Consider the following 24,839-nt stretch of genomic DNA (forward strand, 5'->3'; position numbering starts at 1 on the left):
GTAGTGTCCACGGACACCATCCTCCGAGGCTGGGGTGCGGTCTGCCTTGGCAGAGCGGCACAGGGCATGGAGTTGGAGTTAGAACAAGCTTGGTCCATCAACCACCTAGAAACAAGGGCAGTGCACAGGGCATTGGAAGCATGTCTGGATCTGGTGCAGGATCAGATGGTTCGAGTATTTACAGATAACAAGGTGGCGTACCTCTACCGCCAGGGTGGTACAAAGAGCCCTGCCGTAGCCCGAGAAGCTCATCTACTCTCGCCTGGGCCGAACACCATCTGAGAGGGCATTGCTGCCTCACACGTGGCAGGTGTGGACAATGTCCAGGCGGACTTCCTCAGCAGGCAACAGCTGGATCCAGGGGAGTGGGAGCTGTCCAGAGAAGAATGGATCCTCATTTGTGCCAGCAGGGGGACACCCCAGTTGGATCTCATGACGAACCTCTTCAATGCGAAGACGACGCGTTTTTTTCAGTCGATGGAAGGAGATGGGGTCGGTAGGTCTCGAAGCCCTGGTGTCCAAAGGGCCGACAGGTATTCTGTTGTACACCTTTTTCCCCCTTGGCCTCTCATCGATCGAATCCTCAGACGAGTGGAACATCACAGAGGTCAGGAATTGCTGGTGGCTCCAGAGTGGCCTCGTCGCCCTTGGTTTGCACATCTGGTATGACTAGCCACGGATGAGCCCTTATGGCTGGCGCATTTACCGGACCTGTTGCGTCAAGTCCCATCTTCTCAGATCAGGAGGATTGCTTCTCTCTCGTGGCTTGGCTTTGAGAGGCGGTGTCTGCGGCTGAAGGGGTATTCAGAGCCGGTGATTGCCACGCTGCTTCAGGCCAGGTGCTCTTTCACTTCCTGGGCGTACGTGTGAGTGTGGACTGTGTTTAAGACCTGATGTGAGCAACAGGGGATCGGGCCGGAGTCTGTGCCCGTCCCTCATATTCTGGTTTTCTACAGCAGGGTCTCTCCAAGGGCCTAGCATACGATTTCCTACGAGTTCAGGTTGCCACTCTTGGATGTTTTAGGGGGCGAATAGACGGCAGATCCCTGGCCTGCCACCCCGATGTGGTTCGCTTCCTCAAAGAGGTCAAGCATTTGATGCCGCCTGTTCAGAAACTGTGCCCAAAGTGGAACTTGAATCTTGTCCTAAGGGCATTGTGTGTACTGCCCTTTGAGCCAGTAGGTCAGGCTCGTTTCAAGGACCTGACTCTGAAGACTGTCTTCTTAATGGCTATTTGCTCAGCGTGACGCGTTTCGGGATTACAGGTCCTTTCCTGCTGGGATCCGTTTTTGCGGATTTCAGCGGACAGAGTGTCTTTACGTATGGTGCCGTCCTTTCTGCCTAAAGTGGTATCCGCATTTCATATTAATCAGTCGGTAGAGCTCTCTGGTTTCCCAGGCTGGTCCCGCGGTTCGACAACAGATAGAGACCTTCATTTGTTGGATGTGCGTAGGATTCTATGACGCTATTCGAAGATCACCAATCCCTTCTGGAAATCGGATTATTTTTTGTTCTGTTTGGTGGTCCTAGGCTAGGGGACAAGGTGTCCAAGGCCACTTTGTCTAGATGGCTGAAGGAGACCATTGCATCAGCATATATTTGCAAAGGCTGCACAGTTCCGGTCGGCTTGACATAGCATTTGATGTGGGCACAAGCGGCCTCTTGGGCAGAGTGTCAGCTGGTTTCGACACATACCTTTTCCAAGCATTACCGCTTGGATGTTAAGGTTCCGGAGGACTCCAAGTTTGGGGAACAAGTGCTTCGAGCAGGTCTTTCGGAATCCCCCCAGAGTAGTATGGCTTTGGTACATCCCACTGGTCTGGACTGATCTGGGTATGTCCAGGAAAGAAAAATTGGTTTTTACCTGCTAATTTTCGTTCCTGTAATACCACAGATCAGTCCAGAGGCCCGCCCAGACTTGGCTGCCGTAAGATTGGCTGACCCTTAGGGGAGCTATGGTGTTAAAGAAATTGTGAAGGAAGTACTCCTTATTCCAATGCTAATGGAGATGGGGTAGGGTTCCCAACCTTGGGGGAATCCAACCCTCCTGTTTTCTTTTTAATGTTTGCCTTGTTTAGGGTGAATAGAGGTTTCAGAGGTTTTTTGCTTTGGGAACGACCAATACTGAGGAGCTGAAGATGGCACTAGAGTGTTACGGCTGCGCCTTGAAGTTTTGTTCTCTGCCTCCATCTGCATGAATGTGTGTATGATTGAGAACCTGTTTGTGTGAAAGAACATGTGTGTGATTGAGATCCTTTGTGTGTGAGAGAGATCATGTGTATGTATGATTAAGAGCCTGTGAGTATAAGTAAGAGAGAGAGCATGTGTGATTGAGAGCTGGTTTAGGTGCGAGAGCATGTGAATATGTGATTGAGAGACTGTGTGTAAATGAGAAAGAGAGAGCATGTTTGTAAGCATGTGAATGAGTCTGAGAGAAAAAGACAGCATGTATGGTATGTGTGTGACTGAAAGCCTGTGTGTGTAAGCGTGAAAAGATAGCATGTGTGTAAATGTGTAATTAAGAGCCTATATAAGTGAGAGAGAAAAAGCATGTGTATGTGAGTAATTGAGAGCCAGTGTGTGAGAGAGAGGAGAACATTATGAACATAAGAAAATGCCATACTGGGTCAGACCAAGGGTCCATCAAGCCCAGCATCCTGTTTCAACAGTGGCCAATCCAGGCCATAAGAACCTGGCAATTACCCAAAAACTAAGTCTATTCCATGTTACCATTGCTAATGGCAGTGGCTATTCTCTAAGTGAACTTAATAGCAGGTAATGGACTTCTCCTCCAAGAGCTTATCCAATCCTTTTTTAAAAACAGCTATACTAACTGCACTAACCATCCCTCCTCCTGCTAATTCAAAACAATCTCAGGGCACCTGGAAATCAAACGTTCCCAGGTATGCAGAGCAAAAACATTTTTGTATCCTTATTATTTTTCATTACTGGGTCTTTGTGTCTGCTATTTCGAAATATTTTATTGGTATCTAGAAATTTTTTATATGAGTTTTTAATTATTAGATATTCCATTCATCAGCTGTTTTGAAATCTGTTCTTTTTGTTAGTATGGTTTTACTGCTACTGATTTTATATTTCTTGATTTGTTTCATAAGGATGGGTGATGTTTCTTTTTTTCCTTTATTACACTGCATACAGAGACTCTGGCTTGTTGCAGTTTCCAATTCAGTTTTTTCTGCATGCTTCTAGTTATGCATTTTGGTCTCTTTATTCCTTGTTAGGTGAGGGTCAGCACATGTGACTCAGGTGAGGTTTTCTGCTGGAGTGTAGTTTCTGTGAAGGGCTCTATAGCAGCCAGACTTGATCCATTTTCCTAAAAGGAGTTGAATTGGTGTCTTAAGGCTGGGTGTAATATTTTCAGTTAAATCTAAATAAATAAATTGGTGCTGTTTTGGTGTGGGATGTTTACTATTTATGAAATTTCTGTTCAGACAGAATACGTATCTTTTCCTTGTGTCATTCTTAAGAATAAAAATAATAATGGAGCTTTATTTTTTATTTCTGCCGTGAATTGTAATGAGCAGTGTGTCACACGTGAGCGTGATCTGTCAGGTGTGTCATGATGAGAAAAAGCTTGAGAACCACTGCTCTAAGGTATTATCAGGTCAAGAGGAAGGAGAGGGCCCCTTATCTATTCTCAGATGTGACTTTTTTGTGTGTGTGTATTCTGCTTTTGGACAGTTCAAAGCGGATTACATGTAGGTACTCTGGTTATTTCCCTATTCCCCAGAGGGACTTAAAATCTAAAGTGCAGATTCACTAAGGCTTTATTCCCATTCTTTGTCTATGAGAAAAGACTGATGAATCAGGTCCATTAGATCAGCGTAGAATGGCATGACCTAAAATGGCTCTACTTTTATTCTTAAATATAATATAGAAATGATAGATTACAATATACATATACATACATATATGTGTGTGTGGATATATAGATAGAGATAAAAGCACACGCGTGTGTACCATATTTTACAATCTATAAGTCGCACTGGTATATAAGTTGCTCCCTGCTACAAATAGGAATGTTGCTAAAAAAAAAAAGTTGTATAAGTCGCACCTTCTTCGTTATGCGTGCGACTGAGAGTCAGCAGATGGAGGAGCATGCATAATAGGCGGGTGGTGAATGTGCTGCTGACATAGTTGAGTTTGGGAGGCTGCACAGAAGGGAACAGTAAGGAAACGCTGAGAGAGAGAGAACAGCAGATAGGTCACACCAGTGTATAAGTCGCACTGACAAAAATTAGGGGGAAAAAATGTGACTTATACACCGGAAAATATGGTAGTATTCTTCATATCTCTGTCATTCACTAAACTCACTACTCCTTGAACAGTTACAAGCTCTCTATCTTCAATTAAAAAAAGAAGGCTGGGTCAATCTACAGAATACATCTTGTATGTGCTTTTAACAACATGAACTTTATATCAAAGTATTCTTCCCTTAATCATAAATTTACTATGAATATGAGAATGTGTATGTATATACATATGTGTATGTATGTATATATGATCAAATAGTATGAAGCAACTACCTCTCCTGAATTAATCACAAATAAAGGAGAGAGGAGAATCAACTCACTCAACGAATCTAACAAATCAAATATCATGTTCACTGATATTTGATTTGTTAGATTCGTTGAGTGAGTTGATTCTCCTCTCTCCTTTATTTGTGATATGTATGTATATAAACATGCAAACATAGGCTAATGTACCTTAATGTTAACTAAAGACTATTCTGACGGAATGTTTTAAACGCTTTGCCAATATTAGTAGCACAGCTATAGTTATGTCTTGTTTGTGACTTTCTTGTTAGATACCTAATGTGTGTCTCAGGGGACTTTGTGAAAGTGTACAGCACAGCTACAGAAGAATGTGTGCACCTCCTGCAGGGCCACAGCAATGTGGTGACAGGAATCCAGCTCAATCCCAGGAACCACCTCCAGGTATGCCAGCACAGGACTCTGCCTTTCACCTGGACATGACAAGAAATTTGGTTTTATCTTATGACATAATTAGGAGCCTAGTCATCAAGTTTGCCTTCAAAACTGCTGTTTTGTAATATATGCACATTTTAATATATATTAATTTTTACTTTGCCTATCAAACACAATTTATTTTCAATACCATGATTTGTTTTCCTCACAATATTTGTATGCTCTGGAAAGTTTCAGTAATCCTTGTTGACCTGAGAATGAGAAGCACACCTCCGCAGACATGATCCCTTAGTGCTGCTCTGTAACCAGTTGTAATCGCTGTAGTAATGGCAAGATACCTTTCCTCCCTGTCTCCATGATCCCATTCACAGTGGGCAGTAGACTCAAACCTACGTTTGCTGCGTTGTAGCACCATGTCCTCAGCCATGGAATTGGCTGATAAAATAGATCTTTGGGCTTCTTCTAGGACAAGCAGGATGGTAGCCCTCACACATGGGTGACATCATTGGATGGAGCCCTGCATGAAAACTTATGACAAAGTTTCTAGAAACTTTCATTGGCATGCTGAGCATGTCCAGCTTGCCACTGTCCACGCGGAGTCCCTCTTCAGTCTTGTTTTTTTTCCGTGGAGCTTTCGTCTCACGGTTGTGGAGCTCTGCTCTTTTTGTCGTATTTTCATCATATCTTTCATTGTTTTTCACAGTTGATTACAGACTTCCTGTGCCAGGGTCTCGCTTCTTCCCGGTCGGTGCCTCGGTAGGGCGGCACGGTAAGATTTCTCCTTCCTTGCGGTCGAGTCCCGGCTGTGTCATTCCTCGGCCATCGGTCATCAACTGATTGGTGCTCCGAGGGAGTTCTGGTGACGCCTTTTCCTCCTCCTCCTCCATCCGTTCTGTCTTCGGATTTTTGGGAGGAGCTGGACCACAGAGTGCAATTGGCGGAGATACAAGCCTTGCAGGGCATCAAACTGAGCAGACACTTGCAGTGTTGGAACTGCTGCTGGAGCACCTCGATATCCTCCTGGGTGTCTTGCCTACATAGCAGCTGCCGGTGCCCGGGGTCCATCGATCCCTCAGCAGCCACCAGTGCCTCCTCCGTCCAGGGAGATTCCCATTGTGGGTTCCTCCTAGGAGGATGAGTTGTCGCGGCCCACGACACCATCAGGGGTCCTTCGTACCGCGTTTGGTGTTTCCTGGTTCGGTTCCCGGGGCCTCGATGCCCAAACCGAGGGGTCTAGGCAGGGGCCTGCCACAGGGGACTTTAGTGAGGAGGGTGCCCCATAGGACCGGTGGGGTGGGGGGGGGGGGTGATACCTCCGAGGCTTCCTGTGATGGCTCGGAGGGCCTTCCTTTGGACTGATCCCCTCCTGAGGAGAGGCACCGGTCCCCGCTGGAGGACCTGACCTTTGTGGGATTTGTCCAGGCCATGGTGGAAGCCATTCCTTTCCAACTCCTAACGGAGGAAGATGCCTGAAATAAGATGCTGGATGTCCTCCAGTTTGTCAATGCCCCAAAGGAGGTTATGGCTGTTCCGATCCATGATATATGTAAGGAGTTATTCCTTCAGATCTGGGAGCACCCTATATCTGTTCCTCCAGTAAATTGGAAAACAGATGCGGTCTGTTTAGTACAGCAGGCCTTGGGTTTTGAGAGGCATCAGCTCCCACGTCAATCAGTAGTGATGGAGTCGACCCTCAAGAAAGCCAAGCGTTCCCGCACCCACGTGTCTGCGCCCCCAGGTCGGGCATTGGATGCCTTAGGTAGGAAGGTGTTCCAGGGCACTATGTTGATTGCTCATGTCGCTTCCTGCCAACTGTACATGACCCAGTATACTTGGAACCTTTGGAAACAGGTTCAGGAGCTGTCTGAGCGCCTCCCCCAGCAGCAGCAGGATTCATTTTTGGCAGTCGCCCAGCAGGACCTGGAATGCGGTAAGCACAAGGTGTGGTCCACCTACGACATATTTTTGACAGTAGCTAGGGTGGCGGCAGAGGGCAATGGTGCCCATAGGATAGTGTGGCTTCAAGCCTATGATCTTTGACCAGAGGTCCAAGAGAAGCTTACGGACCTGCCCTGTACTGGCGAGTACTTGTTTGGGGATAAGGTGAGAGATGTGGTGGCTTAGTTGAAGGATCACCATGAGACCCTTCAGCATCTTTCAGCCAGTACGTTGGACCCACTGTCCTCCACCGGGAAATCTTCATGTCAGGGACCCAGGAGGTCCTTCTATCGCCAGAAGAAATATTACCCTCCTGCCTCGCTGCTTGATCTCCACTTGTGAACTCCTGGGGCTGCTCTAGGCAACAGCGGACCCCAGACCTCAGCCAGTGCCCCAGCAGAGCCCTGCTGCGGGGGAGCATAAGCTAAGCCGTGTACCCTCGACGCTGGGCCCTCCAGTCGGAGGTCAACTGCGGCCCTTTGCAGACCGCTGGCCTAAGGTTACCTTGGACCAGTAGGTCCTGTCCATCATTCGTCGAGGGTACCAGTTGAACTTCCTGGATGTCCCTGCAGACTCCCCCCGCCCATCTTGGGGCAAGTCCTCCCATCAGGAAATTCTCTTGCCAGAACTTTCCGCCCTTGTAATGGCCAGAGCAGTCGATCACATACCACTGCAGCAGCAGGGGCGGGGATTCTACTCCAGCTATTTCATGATTCCAAAGAGAACAGGGGGGACTCTGCCCCATCTTGGATCTGATAGCCCTGAACAAATTTCAGCAAAAAGAAAAGTTCAAGATGGTCTTGCTTTCCACCCTGATTCCCCTACTGCAAAGAAGGGACTGGCTTTGCTCCCTCGGTCTGAAAGATGCATACGTCCACATTGAGATCTTCCCCGGTTACAGGAAGTATCTGCAGAACCTCGTGGGCAAGAGGCACTTCCAGTACAGGGTGTTGCCGTTCGGCCCTGCGGGTCTTCACCATGTGTCTGGCAGTAGTGGATGCGCACCTTCACTGGCTGGGTGTGCACACGTTTCCCTGCTTGGATGATTGGCTCGTCAAGAATGCCAACCAGAAGGGGGTGCTTTGCTCCCTATGCTTGACCATTCGGGTGCTGGAGTCCCTCTGGTTTGTCATCAACTACCCGAAGTCCCATCTCACTCCATCGCCTCGATTGAGCTTCCTCAGTGCCCGTTAGGCCCAGGCCTGAGGCATGCCCATCTGCCTCGCAATCAGGCACTTGTTCTGGTGTCTCTTGCGAGTCTGGTTCACCGAAGCCAGCAGGTCTCTGCCCACTTCTTGCTTCGCCTTCTGGGCCACGTGGCCCTTTGTTCGCTTGCATATGTCTCTGCCCACTTCTTGCTTCGCCTTCTGGGCCACATGGCCCTTTGTTCGCATCCTTCAGACCCAATACTGCCCAACCTTCTATTCAACATCCCAAACACTATTTCAAAGCCAATCTCAGAAATCATCAACCTCTCCTTAACCCAAGGCCTAGTGCTTGATCAACTAAAGCTCGCCATACTCAAACCTATCCTAAAAAAACCTAACTTATCTACAACGGACCCAGCCAACTTCCGTCCAATAGCTAACCTTCCCATAATTGCAAAAATCATGGAAAAAATAGTTAACAAACAGCTATCGGAATACTTGGAGGAACATAACATTCTCTCCCCCACTCAATATGGTTTCCGTAAAACCTTTAGCACAGAAACACTTCTTCTATCCCTAGTACCATCCTAATAAACATGGAAAAAGGACAAACCTACCTTCTTGCGCTCCTCGATCTATCAGCCGCTTTTGACATGGTGAACCATGCTATCCTCTTAGAACGACTACAAGACATAAGCATCAAGGGCCCTGCTCTCGGTTCAGATCCTTCCTGTCCAACAGGTGCTTTAAAGTCAGGATTAACAATAAAGAATCTCCCCCATCCGCTCCAACCTAGGCGTACCCCAAGGATCTTCCTATCACCTACACTATTTAACATCTACCTTCTACCACTCTGCCACCTACGTACAAAGCTAAAACTATCCCACTACTTGTACGCGGACGACGTCCAAATACTTATCCCGATTACAGAATCTCTACAAAAAACTCTTATCCACTGGAACAACTGTCTTCAAGCAATTAACCACCTTCTCTCCACTCTCAACCTGGTCCTGAACACAGACAAGACTGAGATCCTTATCTCTCAAGAAGAACCCCGACACGCCTCATATCTCATTGTCCTCTTCCCAATCAGCCAATTCAAGTATTAAACACTCTCCAGCTGTCCGAGACTTGGGCGTGATCCTAGATAACCAGCTGAACCTTAAGAAGTTTGTGAACACCACCACTAAGGAGTGCTTCTTCAAACTGCAAGTCCTCAGAAACCTAAAAATTCTCCTTCACTTCCAGGACTTCAGGTTGATGCTGCAATCCATCATCCTTCCAAAATAGGACTATTGCAACTCCCTCCTCGGTCTCCCAGCCAACTATATCAAACCCCTCCAAATGGTCCAGAACTCAGCAGCCAGGATTCTCACCAATACCAAACAAAGGGAACATATCACCCCCACCCTTCAGTATCTCCACTGGCTACCCATCAAATACAGAATTCTCTTCAAAGTCCTCATGATCATACATAAAGTGAAACACAACCTATCATCCCTCAACACTTCTATACAACTAAGACCACATTCCTCATCTAGACCAATCAGAAGTGTCTATAAAGACACTCTTTACGCCCCGCAAGCGAAAACATCCTTAAGGAAGCGTGCCATATCGACAGCAGGACCCCATCAATGGAACGCATTGCCTCCGGACCTCAGGCAAGAGCCGTGCCCAATGATTTAAAAAAAAAAAAAAACCTCAAGACTTGGCTATTCATCCAAACTTTCTCTGACACCTAACCTTCCCTTTCCCTCTGCCCGATTCATTCTGGCTGTCACTTTAGTAAGACTCCTCAGTCCAGTACTTTGTCTCTACTTGTTTTTCTCAGTTATCATCTCACCGGTTTTGAGATGACATGTTAGGTTTCTGTTATGCTTTGTTATGACCCGATCCATTGTTAATTGTCTCCCCTGTTCATTGTATCGCCCAAGAGCGAATTTTGCGTTACATTGTAAACCGATGTGATTTGTATCTGTTACAGGAACATCGGTATAGAAAAGTTAAAAATAAATAAAATAAATATGTGCATGGCCCTTTGTTTGCTTGCATATGCGCAGAGCTCAGTGGACCCTGTCATATTTCCCTGTCTTGATGGGAGAGTGCCCAATCTGGAGCAGGGGGTTCCTTTTTAGTCTCCCCCTATCCTGGTTGTGCTTATTACAAATGCATCCACCCTGGGCTGGGACATGCATGTGGGTGGCCTCCGCATGCAAGGTCTGTGGTCTGCGCGGGAAGCTTAGTGCCAAATCAACTTCCTGGAGCTGAGGGCGATCTTCTATGCTCTATGGGCATTCTGGGATCACTTATCCAACAATATCAACAAGTAGGGAGGTATGGGGTCGTTCCTCCTGTGTCAGGAGGCTGTTCAAATTTGGTCGTGGGTTTGGTCCCAGGGCATTTTGCTCTGAGCCATGTACCTGGCCGGGATGGAGAATGTGGTGGCAGACCGGCTGAGTCGAGCATTCCCCGGATCCAGCAGCGGCGGATCGCATCTCCCGTCTCTGGGGGATCCTGGACATGGACCTCTTTGCCTCCCCCTGCAACAGCGAAGTGAGACATTTTCTGCTCCCTGTTCAGGAGGGACGACAAACCAGCCTCCGACGCCTTTGCCTGCCATTGGGACAAGGGCCACATGCGTATCCTCCACTTCCTCTGGCCACATGCGTATCCTCCACTTCCTCTGGTAATGAAGACTCTCCTGAAGTTCTGGCAGGACAGGGGGGCCCATGATTCTCATTGCCTCCCATTGGCTGAGGCAAGTCTGTTCCTACTTCTGCAGGATCTCTCTTATTAGAGAACCGATCGGTCTGGGGACCTGCCCCTGACCTGATCAGGGCAGGCTGTGCCATCCAAACCTCAGGGCTTTGTCTCTGTCAGCCTGGATGTTGAAAGGCTAGTTCTACAGCTGCGGTGTCCGCGGTTACTAAGAAGACGACCAACCCTGTGACTGCCGCTGCAGCGCTCAAGGATATTCAAGATAGGAAGCTGGAAATCCACCTCAAGAAGGTATTTGTGGACTCCGCTCTGGGGGCTTGGGCTGCTATGTGCAGCAGTTTTATGTTAAGAGCGGCTTCGCTGGGTGCAAAAACTCCAAATGGATAAGTCCCTGTCGGATGTGGAGTCCCTCCAGCAGAGCGTCTGGAAGCCATGGTGGCCTACGGTGCAGATGCGTTGTACAATCTGCTGAGGACCTTGGCTAGAACCATGATATCTGCTGTTTCTGCTCGCAGGCTCCTCTGGTTGAGGAATTGGGCGGCAGACATCTCCTCCAAGGCGCGGCTAGGTTCTTTGCTCTTTAAGGGTAAGCTGCTGTTTGGCTAGGAATTGGAGGAGATGATCAAATCCTTAGGGGAGAATAAAGTTCACAAATTGCCCGAGGATAAGCTGAAAGCGAGAACTTCCTTTTCCTGTCAGTTCCGGGGAAATCATAGATTTCAGGTATCTAGATCTTCAGGTTCTTCTTCCAAGCAGCCGTCGAGCAGGCAGCCATCATGGAGTCAACCTTTTCGCGGCCGCTGGCCGGGCAGAGACGGATCCCCCAGAGCGTGGGAGAAGCAAAATCTTCCCAATGAGGTGAGGCCGGTCCACTACTCGGTGCCGCTAATAGGGGGCCGGCTGGTGCCCTTTTACGAGGAGTGGGCCAGAATTATCTCCAACCAGTGGGTCTTGGACGTAATAAGTCAAGATTACGCTTTAGAATTTGCTCAGCCTCTCAGAAACTGTTTTCTCGTCTCCCCATGCTCTTACCAGCAAAAGGAGTTAGCAGTGTGAGCTACCGTCCATTGCCTCAGCGTGCTGGGGGCCATTGTGCCGGTGCCTCCTGCACAGCAAAGAACAGGCAGTTGTTCCATTTACTTCGTAGTGCCAAAGAAGGAAGGCACCTTCCGGCCCATCCCCAATTTGAAGAAGGTGAACAGAGTGCTTCAAGTGCCGCAATTTCGCATGGAGACCTTGCGGTTGGTAATTGCAGTGGTTCACAAGGGGGACTACCTAGCATCCCTGGACTTGACGGAGGCTTACCTGCACATCAGGATTCGGCCCGACCACCAAAGATTCCTTCAGTTCCTGAGCCTTGGAGAACATTTCCAGTTTTGTGCCCTGCCTTTGAGCCTAGCAACAGTGTCCAGAACCTTCACCAATGCGGTAGTGGTGGTGGCAGCTGCCCTTCGGAAGGACAGAGTTCTGGGCCACCTTTATTTGGACGACTGGCTGATTTGAGTGAAGTCAGAGTCTTTCTGTCAGGAGGCAGTGGATCGGGTCCTGTACCTCTTGTGGTCCCTGGGGTAAATAGTCAATTTGACCAAGAGTCATCTGGTTCCCTCCTGGACCCTGGAGTTCTTGGGAGCCCTCTTCGACATGAGGTTGTGAAAGGTGTTCCTCACCGAGGAGTGGATCCACAAATTGCAAGCTCAGGTTCGCTCGCTGTTGTCTGTGCGCATGCCCAGGGTCTGGGATTACCTGCAGGTTCTTAGGTCGATGGCTTCCACCCTGGAGTTGGTCCCATGGGCATTTGTTCATATGAGGCCTCTTCAGTCAGCCTTATTATCCCGTTGGGATCCGATCTCTGAGCAGTTCCAGCTTCCGCTTACAGAATCTGCACGGTCCAGTCTCTCCTGGTGGCTCACCCCGGACAAGCTTCGTCGAGGGTTAGACCTGGTAGTCCCCTCTTGGATAGTGGTAACCATGAATGCCAGCCTCTCCGGTTGGGGTGCAGGCTGTCAGAACAGATCGGTCCAGTGCCATTGGTTGGTGATGGAGTCGGTGGTCCATCAACCGGTTGGAGACCAGAGCCGTGCGACTTGCTCTCCAGGCTCTCTAACCTCTGGTGAGGGGAAGATTAGTAAGGATCCTGTCAGACAGTTCGACAGCCGCGGCTTACATAAATCGCCAGGGAGGCACCAAGAGCCGAGCAGTAGCTCTGGAAGCCCAGGAATTGATCCGCTGGGCAGAACTGCATCTGGAGAGGATAGCAGCTTCTCGTATTGCAGGCTCAGACAACATTCAAGTGGACTTCCTGAGCCATCACCAACTGGAACCCGAGGAGTAGGAACTTTCAGAGGAAGCCTTTCGCCTTATATGCCGCAGGTGGAACCGGCCCTGCATGGACTTGATGGCAACTTTCCGCAACGCCAAGGCCCTGAAGTTCTTCAGTCAATGTCGGGAGCAGAAGGGGTGGACGCTCTGGTCCTCCCTTGGCTGTCGGATATCCTGCTGTATGTGTTTCCATCGTGGCCGCTAATCAGCAAGGTATTGAGATGGGTACATAATTCTCGTAGCACCGGAATGGCTGAGGCAGCCGTGGTTTGCGGACCTGGTCAAACTAGCGATGGACAGCCCCTTCCTCCTGCCAAATCTCCTCCAACAAGGTCCCATTTGTTTGAAAGAAGCAGTTCGCTTTTGTCTATTAGCCTGGCTTTTGAGAGGGAGTGCCTAAGGGTTATTGGGATGCTGTGATTGCTATTCTTGCAGTCCAGGAAAAACTCTACTTCCCTGGCATATGTCAGGTTGTGGGGTGGCTTTTTTTTTTTTTTTTTTTTTTTTTTTTTTGAGTCTTGGTGCATGGAACACAGGGTGGATCCTATCTGTGCCTCCGTGAGTGAGGTCTTGGCCTTTTTACAAGATGGTCTGGTTAAAAGTTTTTTTTCCTTTAATTACCTGAGAGTTCAGGTAGTGGCCCTGGGTTGCCTTCGGGGTAGAGTGCGCAGAGTTCGCTTGGCAGCTCATCTGGACGTGGTGCGCTTCCTTAGGGGGATGAAGCATTTACGTCCTCTCGTCCGGAATCCTTGTCCTTCCTGGAGCCTCAATCTAGTTTTGAGGGCCATGCATAAGTCACCGTTTGAGCTCTTAAAGCGCATGACACTAAAGGATCTTACTTTGAAAGTGATTTTTCTAGTGGCTATATCCTCAGCTCGGCAGGTGTTGGAGCTTCAGGCCTTATTCTGTAGAGAACCCTTCTTGAGGATTACAGATACAGGCGTATCCTTGAACGTTTCCCTCCTTTCTACCTAAGGTGATATCATCTTTTCATTTGAATCATCTGTGGAGCTCCCTTCTTTCCTGATTTCAGATTCTTCCACGCCTCAGTCTAGAGATTTGCAAAGATTGGACGTGAGGCGGGCCCTGTTATGTTACTTGGATGTTGCCAACAGTTTCCGCATGTCAGATCATCTTTTTGTGCTGTCGAGTGGCCCCAGGAGAGAGGGCATGATGCTTCTCTGGCCACTATTGCTCGGTGGTTGAAGGAGGCTATCTGTTTGGTGTACATTGCTAAAGGTTGGCCGGTGCCTATTGGGCTTCATGTTCATTCTACCCGCTTGTAAGCGGCCTCTTGGGCTGAGTACCAGCGGGTTTCGCCACGAGATCTGTAGGGCAGCTACTTGGAAGTCTTTGCACACGTTTGCCAGACACTACCATCTGGATGTCCAGGCCTCAGAAACAAGGGGTTTTGGCAAAAGTATGCTTCGAGCGGGACTGTCAGGGTCCCACCCAGTGTAGGGAAGCTTTGGTGCATCCCAGGAGTCTGCACTGATCCGGGTACATCCAGGGAAAGGAAAATTGGTCCTTATCTGCTAATTTTCGTTCCTATAGTATCACGGATCAGTTCAGAATCCATCCAGTCTGGGATACGGGTATTTGAGAGTCCACTCGATCAGTGCTTGGCTTCAGGTTCTGGTCCCGCGCAGTTGTGTTGTGCGGGCAAGGGTTCTTATTGAATTTCTAAGGTTTTCTTCTTCCCTCTGCTCTTTGGAGGAAATTGTAGATAGTTAATGTTGGTTGCATTTCTATTCATCTGGCTTGGGTACAGTTAAATACTGACGGACTGCAGGTGGCACCTCAACTTAAGTGGCAGTGTCAGTCAAAAACTTGTCTGGCTCCAACTGCTGGAGGGGGAGGCAAAACCCAGGAGTCTGGACTGATCCGTGGTACCACAGGAACGAAAATTAGTAGGTAAGGACCAATGTTCCTTTATATTTGCATATTTTAGTTAACCTATCTGAGGACTGGATTTGCATACTCTTTTTATAGTAGCGTGCCTCCTGTATTAGAAGGATGCCAGAGAATGTATTTGCAAGATTATCATTGTTAAGGTGATTCTTTTAGTTTTCCCTTGTAATATTTTTATTTACAATATGCAGGCAGCAGATGCAGTGCTGTACTAGATTACTTATGGATCCCTGCTTCAAAGAGCTCACTAAAGCATGTTGAGCATTGAAAGCATAGGTGATAACCTCAGCAGTGCTGCTTCTGGTACTCAGTATGACAGCACTGCAGGCATTGGGAAGTTGTAGACCGTGTTACATCTTTCTGATACAGTAGCACCGGCGTTGGAACAGATATACAAAAGAGAAGATGCTTTCATTGAATGAAATTTGTGGCTTTGTGCAGTGAGCATCTTTTTGCTGCTGATTCAGTTGAGGTTCATTATGTGAACTCTGACTATGCTTTTCACTGGCACATTTAAACTGCATAATGGTCGTTGCCTAATAAACTGGAGAATGTTTATTTGCCAGTTTTTTGTTTTTCTTTGCAGATCTGTGTTTTCCTGTGACTGTCCCTTTTTTACTTTTTTCTATCGGTCTTCTGATTTTATTTTTTCCTCCTCCTCTAGTTGTATTCTTGCTCACTGGATGGCAGTATTAAACTCTGGGACTTTACGGATGGAATCTTAATAAAGGTATGTGGAGTTTTTACCTTTGATTCACTGGAAGGCTGGTTAGTTCGACAGTGATTGAGGTCTCTTCTTGCCAAAAAGAATGAGTGTAGTCAGTGAAAGGAAAGCCATGCAACGTTGGATCCTGGGAGCCCCAGGATTGTAAGTGCAAGCAGTAGTTTTATATAAAGGAGTTTGCAAACATTTATTTATTTATTTATTTAACAATTTTTTTATACCGACCTTCATAGTAAATAACCATATCGGATCGGTTTACATTTAACAAGGGTATAACTGGAGTAACAATTCAAGTAAGCGAAAGATAACAATAACATGCTCATTTCTTTGGTGAAATCAGGTTTTGCTTGTGTATGTGTTTTGAAAATATTACATGTAGTACTGCGGTATAACTTGTGAATATTTTGGTGTTTCCTTATCCTGCTAGGTCAGTCCAGATTAATGGGTTCACTCTATCATCATTTTTTCTGTGATGACATCATTGGTTATAAGGGAGATGCAGTGAGTGGACACATGGTCTAATGCAGCAGGGTGTTCAACCTCCCAGTGTCTTGGTTAGCCTCTGCCTGGTTGAGCAGGCATTGTCTGGCTCCTTGGGCAGCTGTTCTGTTTGGGGCTAATTTCCTCTCATTGGTCCTAGACAATCACCCCTTCAAAACAGCTCCTGGACTTTTTGGCCCAGTGGATCCAGGGGGGGGGCTCTCCCTCTTGAGGCAGGTGCAGGAATCTCAGAAAACAGCCCCCTTCCTCTCTTTCCTTTGCTTGCTGCAAGTACCACGTAAAACTTTAAAAAAAAAAAAAAAGCAAAGAGGTGGGAAGCAGAATCGGTGGAGTGTTTCTAGCACCTTTATGAGAGAGGTAGTTGTCAAGGGGGCATTGGCAGGGATAGGATCTTCTATTGCTGGGATTTCTTTCATCTCTTCTCTTTATGCTAGTATGAATCTCTGCCATGGGGGTGTCTCCAGCATCATAGGCTCTTTGCCCTTTTCCATTCCTGCCATTGATTTACCAGCTGTTAGCCTCTAAGCCCATGGGGAAAAGGGATCAGTTAACCACAGCGAAGGCCGTGAACCATCTCACAGCAGTGGTAGATGTTGCATGCTTGCAGCCCCACGTCTCCAGCAAGTTGAGGCCTCCTTCGGGGGGGTGGGCTTGGGCTTCCATCTGTCTTTCCACAGGGGTATAGGCAGCAATCCCCTTGGGAGCTGATGCCCACTCCCTAGTACATGTTTTGTCTGGATTTCATGCCAGTTATACACCTGTGATTGCAACTTTGCTTCAGGCAAGAGGTCCTTCACGTCTTATATATATATATATCAGGGTTTGGAGAGTGTTCGACTCATGGTGTTTGCAGAACAAGTTGCAACCATTGAAGGTGGATGTTCATCAAGTTTTAGCCTTTTTACAAAGCAGCTTGGCTAAGGGATTGGGCCTATAATTCCCTCCAGGTTCAGGTAGCCACCTTAGGGTGCCTTCAAGATAAAGGTGCAAGGAAGACCATTGGCAGCTCATCCGGATGTAGTGCATTTTCTGAAGGGGGCGAACATCTGTGTCCTCTGGTCCAGGCATTATACCTGGCCTGGAACCTTAATCTGGGCCTTCAAGTTCTGTATGGTCCTCCCTTTTAATCAATTAGAAGAGCTTCTTTGAAGGATCTAACCTTCAAGTCTGTTTTCTCTCTGGCCAGTTGGTCAGCTAGGATGATATCAGAGCTGCAAACTATGTGTAAGGACCCTTTCCTTTGATTTTTGGAGGATGATGTGTCGTTATGTACAGTTCCTTCCTTTTGCCTAAGGTTGTTTCCTCGTTTTCTCTTAACCAAACAATTGAACTACTGGCTTTTCTGCATTTTTCACCAGATGCTTCTCTGGCGAGGGAGATTCACTTATTGGATGTGCGGTGAATCCTCTTGCAATATCTTAAGGTGACGAATGCCTTTCAGAAATCAGATCATCTTTTTGTCCTGTTCAGTGGAGCAAAGAAGGGAAATAGTGCTTCCAAGAGCACTAATGCAAGATGCCTGAAGAAGGCGATAAAAACAGTTTACATCTGTAAGGGTTGGGCTGTACTGGAAGGATTGCAGGCGCATTCCACCAGGGCACAGGCAACCTCCTGGGCGGAGTGTCAGCTGATTTATCTGCAAGAGATTTGTCGTGCAGCGGCATGGTCATCTCTTCACACTTTTCCTAAACATAACCGCTAGGATGTGCAGGTGCCAGAGGAGGCAGCTTTTGGGGAAAGTGTGTTGCGTGTGGGTCTTTTGAGTTCCCACCAGTTTAGAGGGTCTTGGGCACATCCTCTTGCCTGAACTGATTTGGGGTATGCACAGGAAAGGAAAATTTTGTTCTTGCCTGCTAATTTTTGTTCCTGTAATATCACAGATCAGTCCAGAGACCCATCCCCTTCTTTCAAAAGACTTCCTCGCTTCTGGATGTTGCTGCGCCAGTTTGTAATCATGTACAGAATTATTAAGAATGTACATAGGTTATGTTAGTATATTCCTTGTTTGAGACAGGGGGATCCTAGTTTTAGGGAGCTCCAACTTTGAGCCTCTGCTCACTCACAGTTTTTTGGGGGGAGTTTGTTGATTTGGACATCTTGGCTTGGGTACAGGTCAGTGCTGAGGGATTGCAGGTGGCCCTCTCTGTTATGTAGCAGTGCCTGAAAAGTTTTTATTCTCTGCCTCCATCTGCTGGTAGGGATGCAAAACCCATTTGTCTTGACTGATCTGTGATATTACTGGAACAAAATGAGCAGGTAAGAACAAATTTTCCTTTGCCCTCTACTGTATGAATGTGTGTGTTTTCCTCGTGGCACACACAACAGGTTGTGTGCCGCAGCCACAGGACCGATCTAAGACTGTGTTCCTGGTCGAACCCTAAGGGGAGTTGGCACCAGGAGGGTAATGTCGGGAGTCTTCTCCTTCCTCAGAAGAGGGGTCCATCCCTGACAGGCTGATCGCTGAACTGCAGCCTTGCTTTTTTGAATCTCTGTCTCTCCTTTTACTCCTGGGGGAATTCAGCACCCAAAAAAATTCTGCAAAATTCTGCATACTTTATATTTGTCAAAATAACACAATATATATGACAGTCTTTAAGTAATTAATTTAAAATGTAACACAGAAAAAAGTTATTAAAGATGCAGAATTTTAATTTCCTAGCGTGTAGCAGATGGACTCAGGACCAATGGGTATAGTGTACTCCTGATAGCAGTTGGAGACGGATCAGATTTCAATCTGACGTCAGCCCTAGTACATATACCCCTGCAGGAAGTGCAGCTTTTCAGTATTTTCTGTCTCCTTAGCAGTTAGGGACTACCTGCACGCTCTCACAGCATTAGAGTAAATTTAACGGAGAAAACCCGAAACAAGAATTCTTACCTCTACAGACGAGCCCCGCCCTCCTGCAGTAACACCCTCTGGTCCCTCCTCCAGTTGAGAATTCCCGAGGTGATTTCCGCGATCCCTCGGAGGTGAGCCTCTGTCTGGTGGCCAACCCTCGGCGGGGATCTAGCCCCCAATTTCGGGCGCGACTGAGAGGCAGTGGGTGCAACCTCGAGCGCGGCAGTGAAGGTATTTCCCTTCTCCCCCCGCAGCCGGAGACCACCCGGAGCGAAACCGGGAAGCGCCGAGACAAGGTAAGGTAGAAATCTTCTTTAAAGACTCAGGTCTCCGAAGCTCGAGGAGTCACACAGGTCGCCGGCCGGGACCAGTGCCACCGGATTGCTCCACCTTAGCAGGGCTAGGCCCCGGTAAGATCCAAGAGTCCTCCCACGTGGAGACTCTCCGAGGTGGTCGCCATCTTGTCCGCGTGGTCGCCGTTGCCATTTGGCCCTGTTTGCCGCCCTGTCCGCCGTCTCGATCCGTGCGCACAAAGGGTGAGCCAGGCGCACAAATTACTTGTGCACACAACATCACATGCTCAAGTAACGCGCGTAACTTGTGCGCACGGAACACGCGCTTACTGTGCCAGGCGCATATCTACGCTTGTGCGCACATCCTAAGCGCACACCCATTCCACGCGCGCATAGTCAACGCATCGGAGCGTATAACAGATTTTATGCGCCTACATCCATGGCACCACCGGAAAAGGAGCTCGAGGCTCAGGGCCTCTGCACAGCATGCCACAGCAGAGCCGCACAACAGGAAGAGGCCAATGCCCTGTGTATCCAGTGCGAGGAGGCCCTGGAGGATCCAGCCCAGGGCCAGCCCCATCCGGGACTGAGTGCTAGCTCCTCAATAAGTACCCTGGACCTAGCAAATTCCAGCGGGACCCCCCCTCAAACGGGGTCCCCCAGGGACATAGCGCCTCTTAGCTTGGACCCAACGTCTGTCTCCTGGGTGGAATTCTTCAAAGGCCTGCACATCTTCGTCCACATGCAGACGGAGCCTCCATTCCCTGTACGTACCTGGATCAGTCCAGACCGTGGGTTATGTCCCCATTCCAGCAGATGGAGTCAGCAAAAACCTCGAGGGGGCGTCACCATAAGTACTACTACCCCCTCTGCAGGAGTTCAGTATCTTCTGACTCCAGCAGATGCGAGTAGGGTACTTGGGTTTCTCCCAACTTGGCTAGGTTTTTGACTTTTACCTCTGCTCCTTTCTCTTGGGCTTTTGCCTATTTCTATTGAATCAAGTTTTCTTGTTAAAAAAAAAAAAAAAAAAAAAAAAAGTTAATTGAAAGGGTTCAATTTTGGGGAGGCGTGGCTTACCCTTGTCCTGTGTGTCCTTTCTGTTTTCTTCGGACCGTACGGGGTAAGTGGTAGCGTTGTTTTGCCTGTTATTTTCTTGCAGCTCCCCAAACTGCCCTGCCTCGCGGATGCTGTTTTTACCGGCCTCTCCGCGCGGGCCAGCCTGAAAGCGGCCATTTTGCAGCTCCTCGTGGGCTGCTGGTGCAGGCAGGCAGGTCTCTGCGTCTTCGGCGGGCCGTGCGGCCGGGAGGGCCCCCCCGCGACACTTGTTCTCTTCTCCGCCGGCGGGCAGTGCAGGCCATCGGGCCCCCCCGCGGCGGCGGCGCGCTTCCCCGCGGAACCCCGGGCCTCGATTTTTTTTGATTTTTTTTTTTTACTTTAGTTTTCGCGGGTTTTTCGCCGCGACACTGATGCCGCGACCGACGCGCGGCGCGGCCTGCGGCGAACCGGGGTCCCGCATCTCCCGGGAGGGCATCTGTGCACGGTGCCTTCCCGGGGGAGAAGGCACCTCTCAGCCCGCCGCGGATTTTTCATTTCTTGCGCCTTTGCCTGGACGCCGTCGGCCGGCCCCTCCCCCATTCCTGGCGGGAACGGCGGCCATTTTGAGCACTCAGCGTCCGGAGGGATCACAGGACACGCCGGATGACAGGGATTCGGCAGCGGATTCGCCCCCGGCCTTGCTGCCTGAGCAAGGCTCGCAGGGGCAAGCCAGCGCGGAGCCACCGCCTACCGGAGCCCCCTCGGCCAGACCAGGGTTTTCCCCGGAGTTTATACTCCTTATGCACACGGCTTACCTGCAGGGATTGGATGACCCGGTGGGACCCCCCCCTGCCAAACTGTGTCGGACCTCGCCCGCGGCTCCGGCCCCCCCCGTCTCGGCGGGAGTGGGGGCCCCCCGTCCTCCCTCCCGCGTCCGGACGGTCCCAGGACCGGTGGGTGCGGGGCCAGACCCAGGGGCCCTTGATCCCGATTTCCCAGACTTGGGCCAAGGGGACCCCACGCCGGAAGGAGACGATCCGCGTACGCTGCGGCTCTTCCAGAGGGAAGAACTGGAGGAGCTCATCCCACGAATTATTCAGGAATTGGATCTGGACCCGCCGCCAGAGCCGCCCGCTCCAGTAGCGCCTGCGGTTGTCACATCTTCGAAGAAGGGGGACCCGGTCCTTGCTGCCCTGCGGCCGAGGGCCCGGGCATTTCCCATTCACGAATCGTTCCTGCAGCTTCTCACGAGGGAATGGGATACCCCTGAGGCTTCTCTAAAGGTAGGTCGCGCCATGGAAAGGCTGTATCCACTACCACAGGATTTCCTGGATCTCATCAAGGTACCGAGAGTGGACTCCGCAGTTTCAGCGGTCACTAAGAGGACGACAATTCCGGTGACGGGAGGGGCGGCCTTGCGGGACACGCAAGATCGCAAATTGGAGATTTTTCTGAAGAGGGTCTTCGAGGTCTCCGCCCTGGGGATGAGGGCAGCGATGTGCAGTTCCCTCGCCCAGCGTGCGAGCCTCCTGTGGGTACAGCAACTCCTCACCTCCCAGGATCTGCCTGCTGCGGAGGCCGCCCAGGCGGATCGGTTAGAAGCTGCGGTAGCATACGGGGCGGATGCCTCGTATGACCTGTTCCGAGTCCTGGCTAGGTCCATGGTTTCGGTGGTGGCGGCCAGACGCCTGCTTTGGCTCCGCAACTGGGCGGCGGATACGTCTTCTAAGTCAAGTCTGGGCTCCCTGCCTTTCAGGGGTAAGTTCCTCTTTGGAGAAGATCTGGACCAGCTCATCAAGTCCCTGGGAGAGAACGCGGTTCACCGCCTTCCGGAGGATAGATATCGTCCTTCTCGTGCGTTTGCTTCTTCCCGGACTAGGGCCAGGGCGCAGCGACGTTACCGGAGTTACAGGCCGGGGGGCTCCCGGCCTGCCGCGCCCAGGTCTCAGCCCTGGACGCGTTCCTTTCGCGGACGCAGGCCCGCCCGCACCTCTCCAGGGGCAGGTAATCCCTCACCCAAGTCCTCTCAATGATGCCAGGCTCGCCCACTCCGCCGTACCCAGGATCGGGGGACGGCTAACGTTGTTCTACCAGGAGTGGGCGCGGATTACCTCAGACCAGTGGGTTCTGGACACCGTAAAGCACGGCTACGCATTGGAATTTGTCCGCCCACCAAAGGGTCGTTTCATTTTCTCCCCGTGTGGCTCGGCTCTCAAGAGACGAGCGGTGCAGTCAACGCTGGACAGGCTTCAGGAGATAGGCGCTATTGTGCCCGTGCCCTTCGGAGAGGTGGGCTTGGGCCACTATTCCATCTACTTCGTAGTCCCAAAGAAGGACGGATCGTCTCGGCCCATCCTGGACCTCAAGGAAGTCAACAAGTCCCTCCGAGTGGTCCGCTTTCGCATGGAGACACTGCGGTCGGTGATTGCGGCGGTCCATCCGGGGGAGTTCCTCGCCTCCCTGGACCTCACGGAGGCTTACTTACATATTCCCATCCGTCCGGATCATCATCATCTTCTCCGGTTCAAGATTCTGGACCAGCACTTCCAGTTTGTCGCTCTCCCGTTTGGGCTGGCAACGGCACCGCGTACCTTCACCAAGATCATGGTAGTCGTGGCTGCGGCCCTTCGGAAGGAGGGTATCCTAGTCCACCCCTATCTCGACGATTGGCTCATACGGGCGAAGTCCTTCACCCACGGCCAAGCAGCGGTGTCCCGGGTGCTACGGTTCCTGCATTCCCTGGGCTGGGTAGTGAATTTTTCCAAAAGCTCCCTCGTGCCCTCTCAGTGCTTGGATTTCTTGGGGGCGACCTTCGACACCCGACTGGGCATGGTCTTCCTGCGACAGGACAAGGCGCACTCTTTGCGGGATCACATACTGCGATTCTCTGCGTTGCCAGATCCCACTTCCTGGGACTACCTGCAACTCCTGGGAGTGATGGGATCCACAATCGACATGGTCCCTTGGGCATTTGCGCGCCTCCGGCCCTTACAGTGGGCGCTCCTCTCCCGTTGGAAGCCACTCTCGCAGGATTACCAGGTGGTCCTCCCGCTCCCTCAGAAGGCCAGGGACAGTCTGGGCTGGTGGCTGGAGCCGTCCAACCTAGCTCGAGGGGTGTCCCTCGCCGTACCGGATTGGGTGGTGGTCACCACCGACGCCAGTCTGGTGGGATGGGGCGCGGTCTGCAATCGCAGCGCCACGCAAGGGACATGGTCCGCGGTGGAGGCGACATGGTCCATCAATCGTCTGGAGACCAGAGCGGTAAGGCTCGCTCTGCGACATTTTCTCCCGCTTCTTCGGAACCGGGAGGTCAGGATACTTTCGGACAACGCTACCACCGTGGCCTACATCAATCGCCAAGGAGGCACGCGCAGCCCGCAGGTCGCTCTAGAGGCGGCGCTGCTCATGCAATGGGCGGAGCGCCATCTCGTGCGGCTAGCGGCGTCTCACATAGCCGGAGTGGACAATGTGCAGGCGGACTTCCTCAGTCGTCAACTGCTGGACCCAGGAGAGTGGTCCCTGTCCGAAGAGGCGATGCAGCTCCTCGTCCATCGGTGGGGGGCTCCCCACCTAGATCTGATGGCATCAGCGCTCAACGCCAAGGCCCCCCGCTTCTTCAGTCGGCGAAGGGAACGCGGCGCGGAAGGGGTGGACGCGCTGGCGCTCCCATGGCCGACCCATCTTCTGCTCTACGCGTTTCCCCCGTGGCCTCTCGTAGGCAGGATGATCCGCAGGATAGAAGGACACCAGGGGACGGTGATTTTCGTCGCTCCGGAATGGCCACGCCGACCTTGGTTTGCGGACCTGCTACAGCTGGTAGTCGACGGACCTGTCCGGCTGGGACACCTCCCCCTCCTCTTGCATCAGGGCCCAGTATTTTTCGAGCAGGCAGAACTCTTCTGTCTTGCGGCCTGGCTTTTGAGAGGCGTCGCCTCCGGCGCCGAGGGTACCCGGAGGCGGTAGTATCCACGTTGCTACGGGCGCGTAAGACGTCCACTTCGGTAGCCTACGTCCGAGTCTGGAAGGTGTTCGAGCTGTGGTGTACTAGTCAGGACACGAGTCCTACTAAAGCTTCGATTTCTCAGATTCTCCAGTTCTTACAAACCGGGGTAGAGAAGGGGCTAGCCTATAACTCTTTGAGGGTTCAGGTGTCCGCCCTTGGGTCGCTGTTGCGGGCGGAAGGCTCCCTCCTACAACATCCGGACATCGCTCGTTTCCTCAAGGGTGTCAAGCATCTGCGGCCTCCGCTACGGGATCCTTGTCCATCCTGGAGTCTCAACCTGGTGCTTCGCGCCCTGTCGGGGCCTCCGTTCGAGCCACTGCGCAGTTCGACACTTAAGGACCTTACCCTCAAGACGGTCTTTTTGGTGGCCATCTGTTCCGCTCGTCGCATTTCGGAGCTGCAGGCTCTGTCGTGCAGGGAACCCTACCTTCGGTTTTCCGATTCCGGAGTTTCGATCCGCA

At 50.5% G+C, this 24,839-nt stretch overlaps 1 protein-coding gene across 1 annotated transcript in view; it reads left to right on the forward strand.

Annotated features, from left to right (window-relative positions):
- WDR75 (WD repeat domain 75) overlaps positions 1–24,839 on the forward strand; it is a 147,981-nt gene that overhangs the window by 3,838 nt on the left and 119,304 nt on the right. The window contains exons 2-3 of the mRNA XM_029605984.1: positions 4,829–4,958; positions 15,648–15,713. Coding sequence (XP_029461844.1) covers positions 4,829–4,958; positions 15,648–15,713 — 196 coding nt within the window. The remainder of the gene's footprint in view (positions 1–4,828; positions 4,959–15,647; positions 15,714–24,839) is intronic.

The sequence above is a fragment of the Rhinatrema bivittatum genome, chromosome 6 (genome assembly GCF_901001135.1).
Source record: "Rhinatrema bivittatum chromosome 6, aRhiBiv1.1, whole genome shotgun sequence".
Classification (NCBI taxonomy): Eukaryota; Metazoa; Chordata; class Amphibia; order Gymnophiona; family Rhinatrematidae; genus Rhinatrema; species Rhinatrema bivittatum.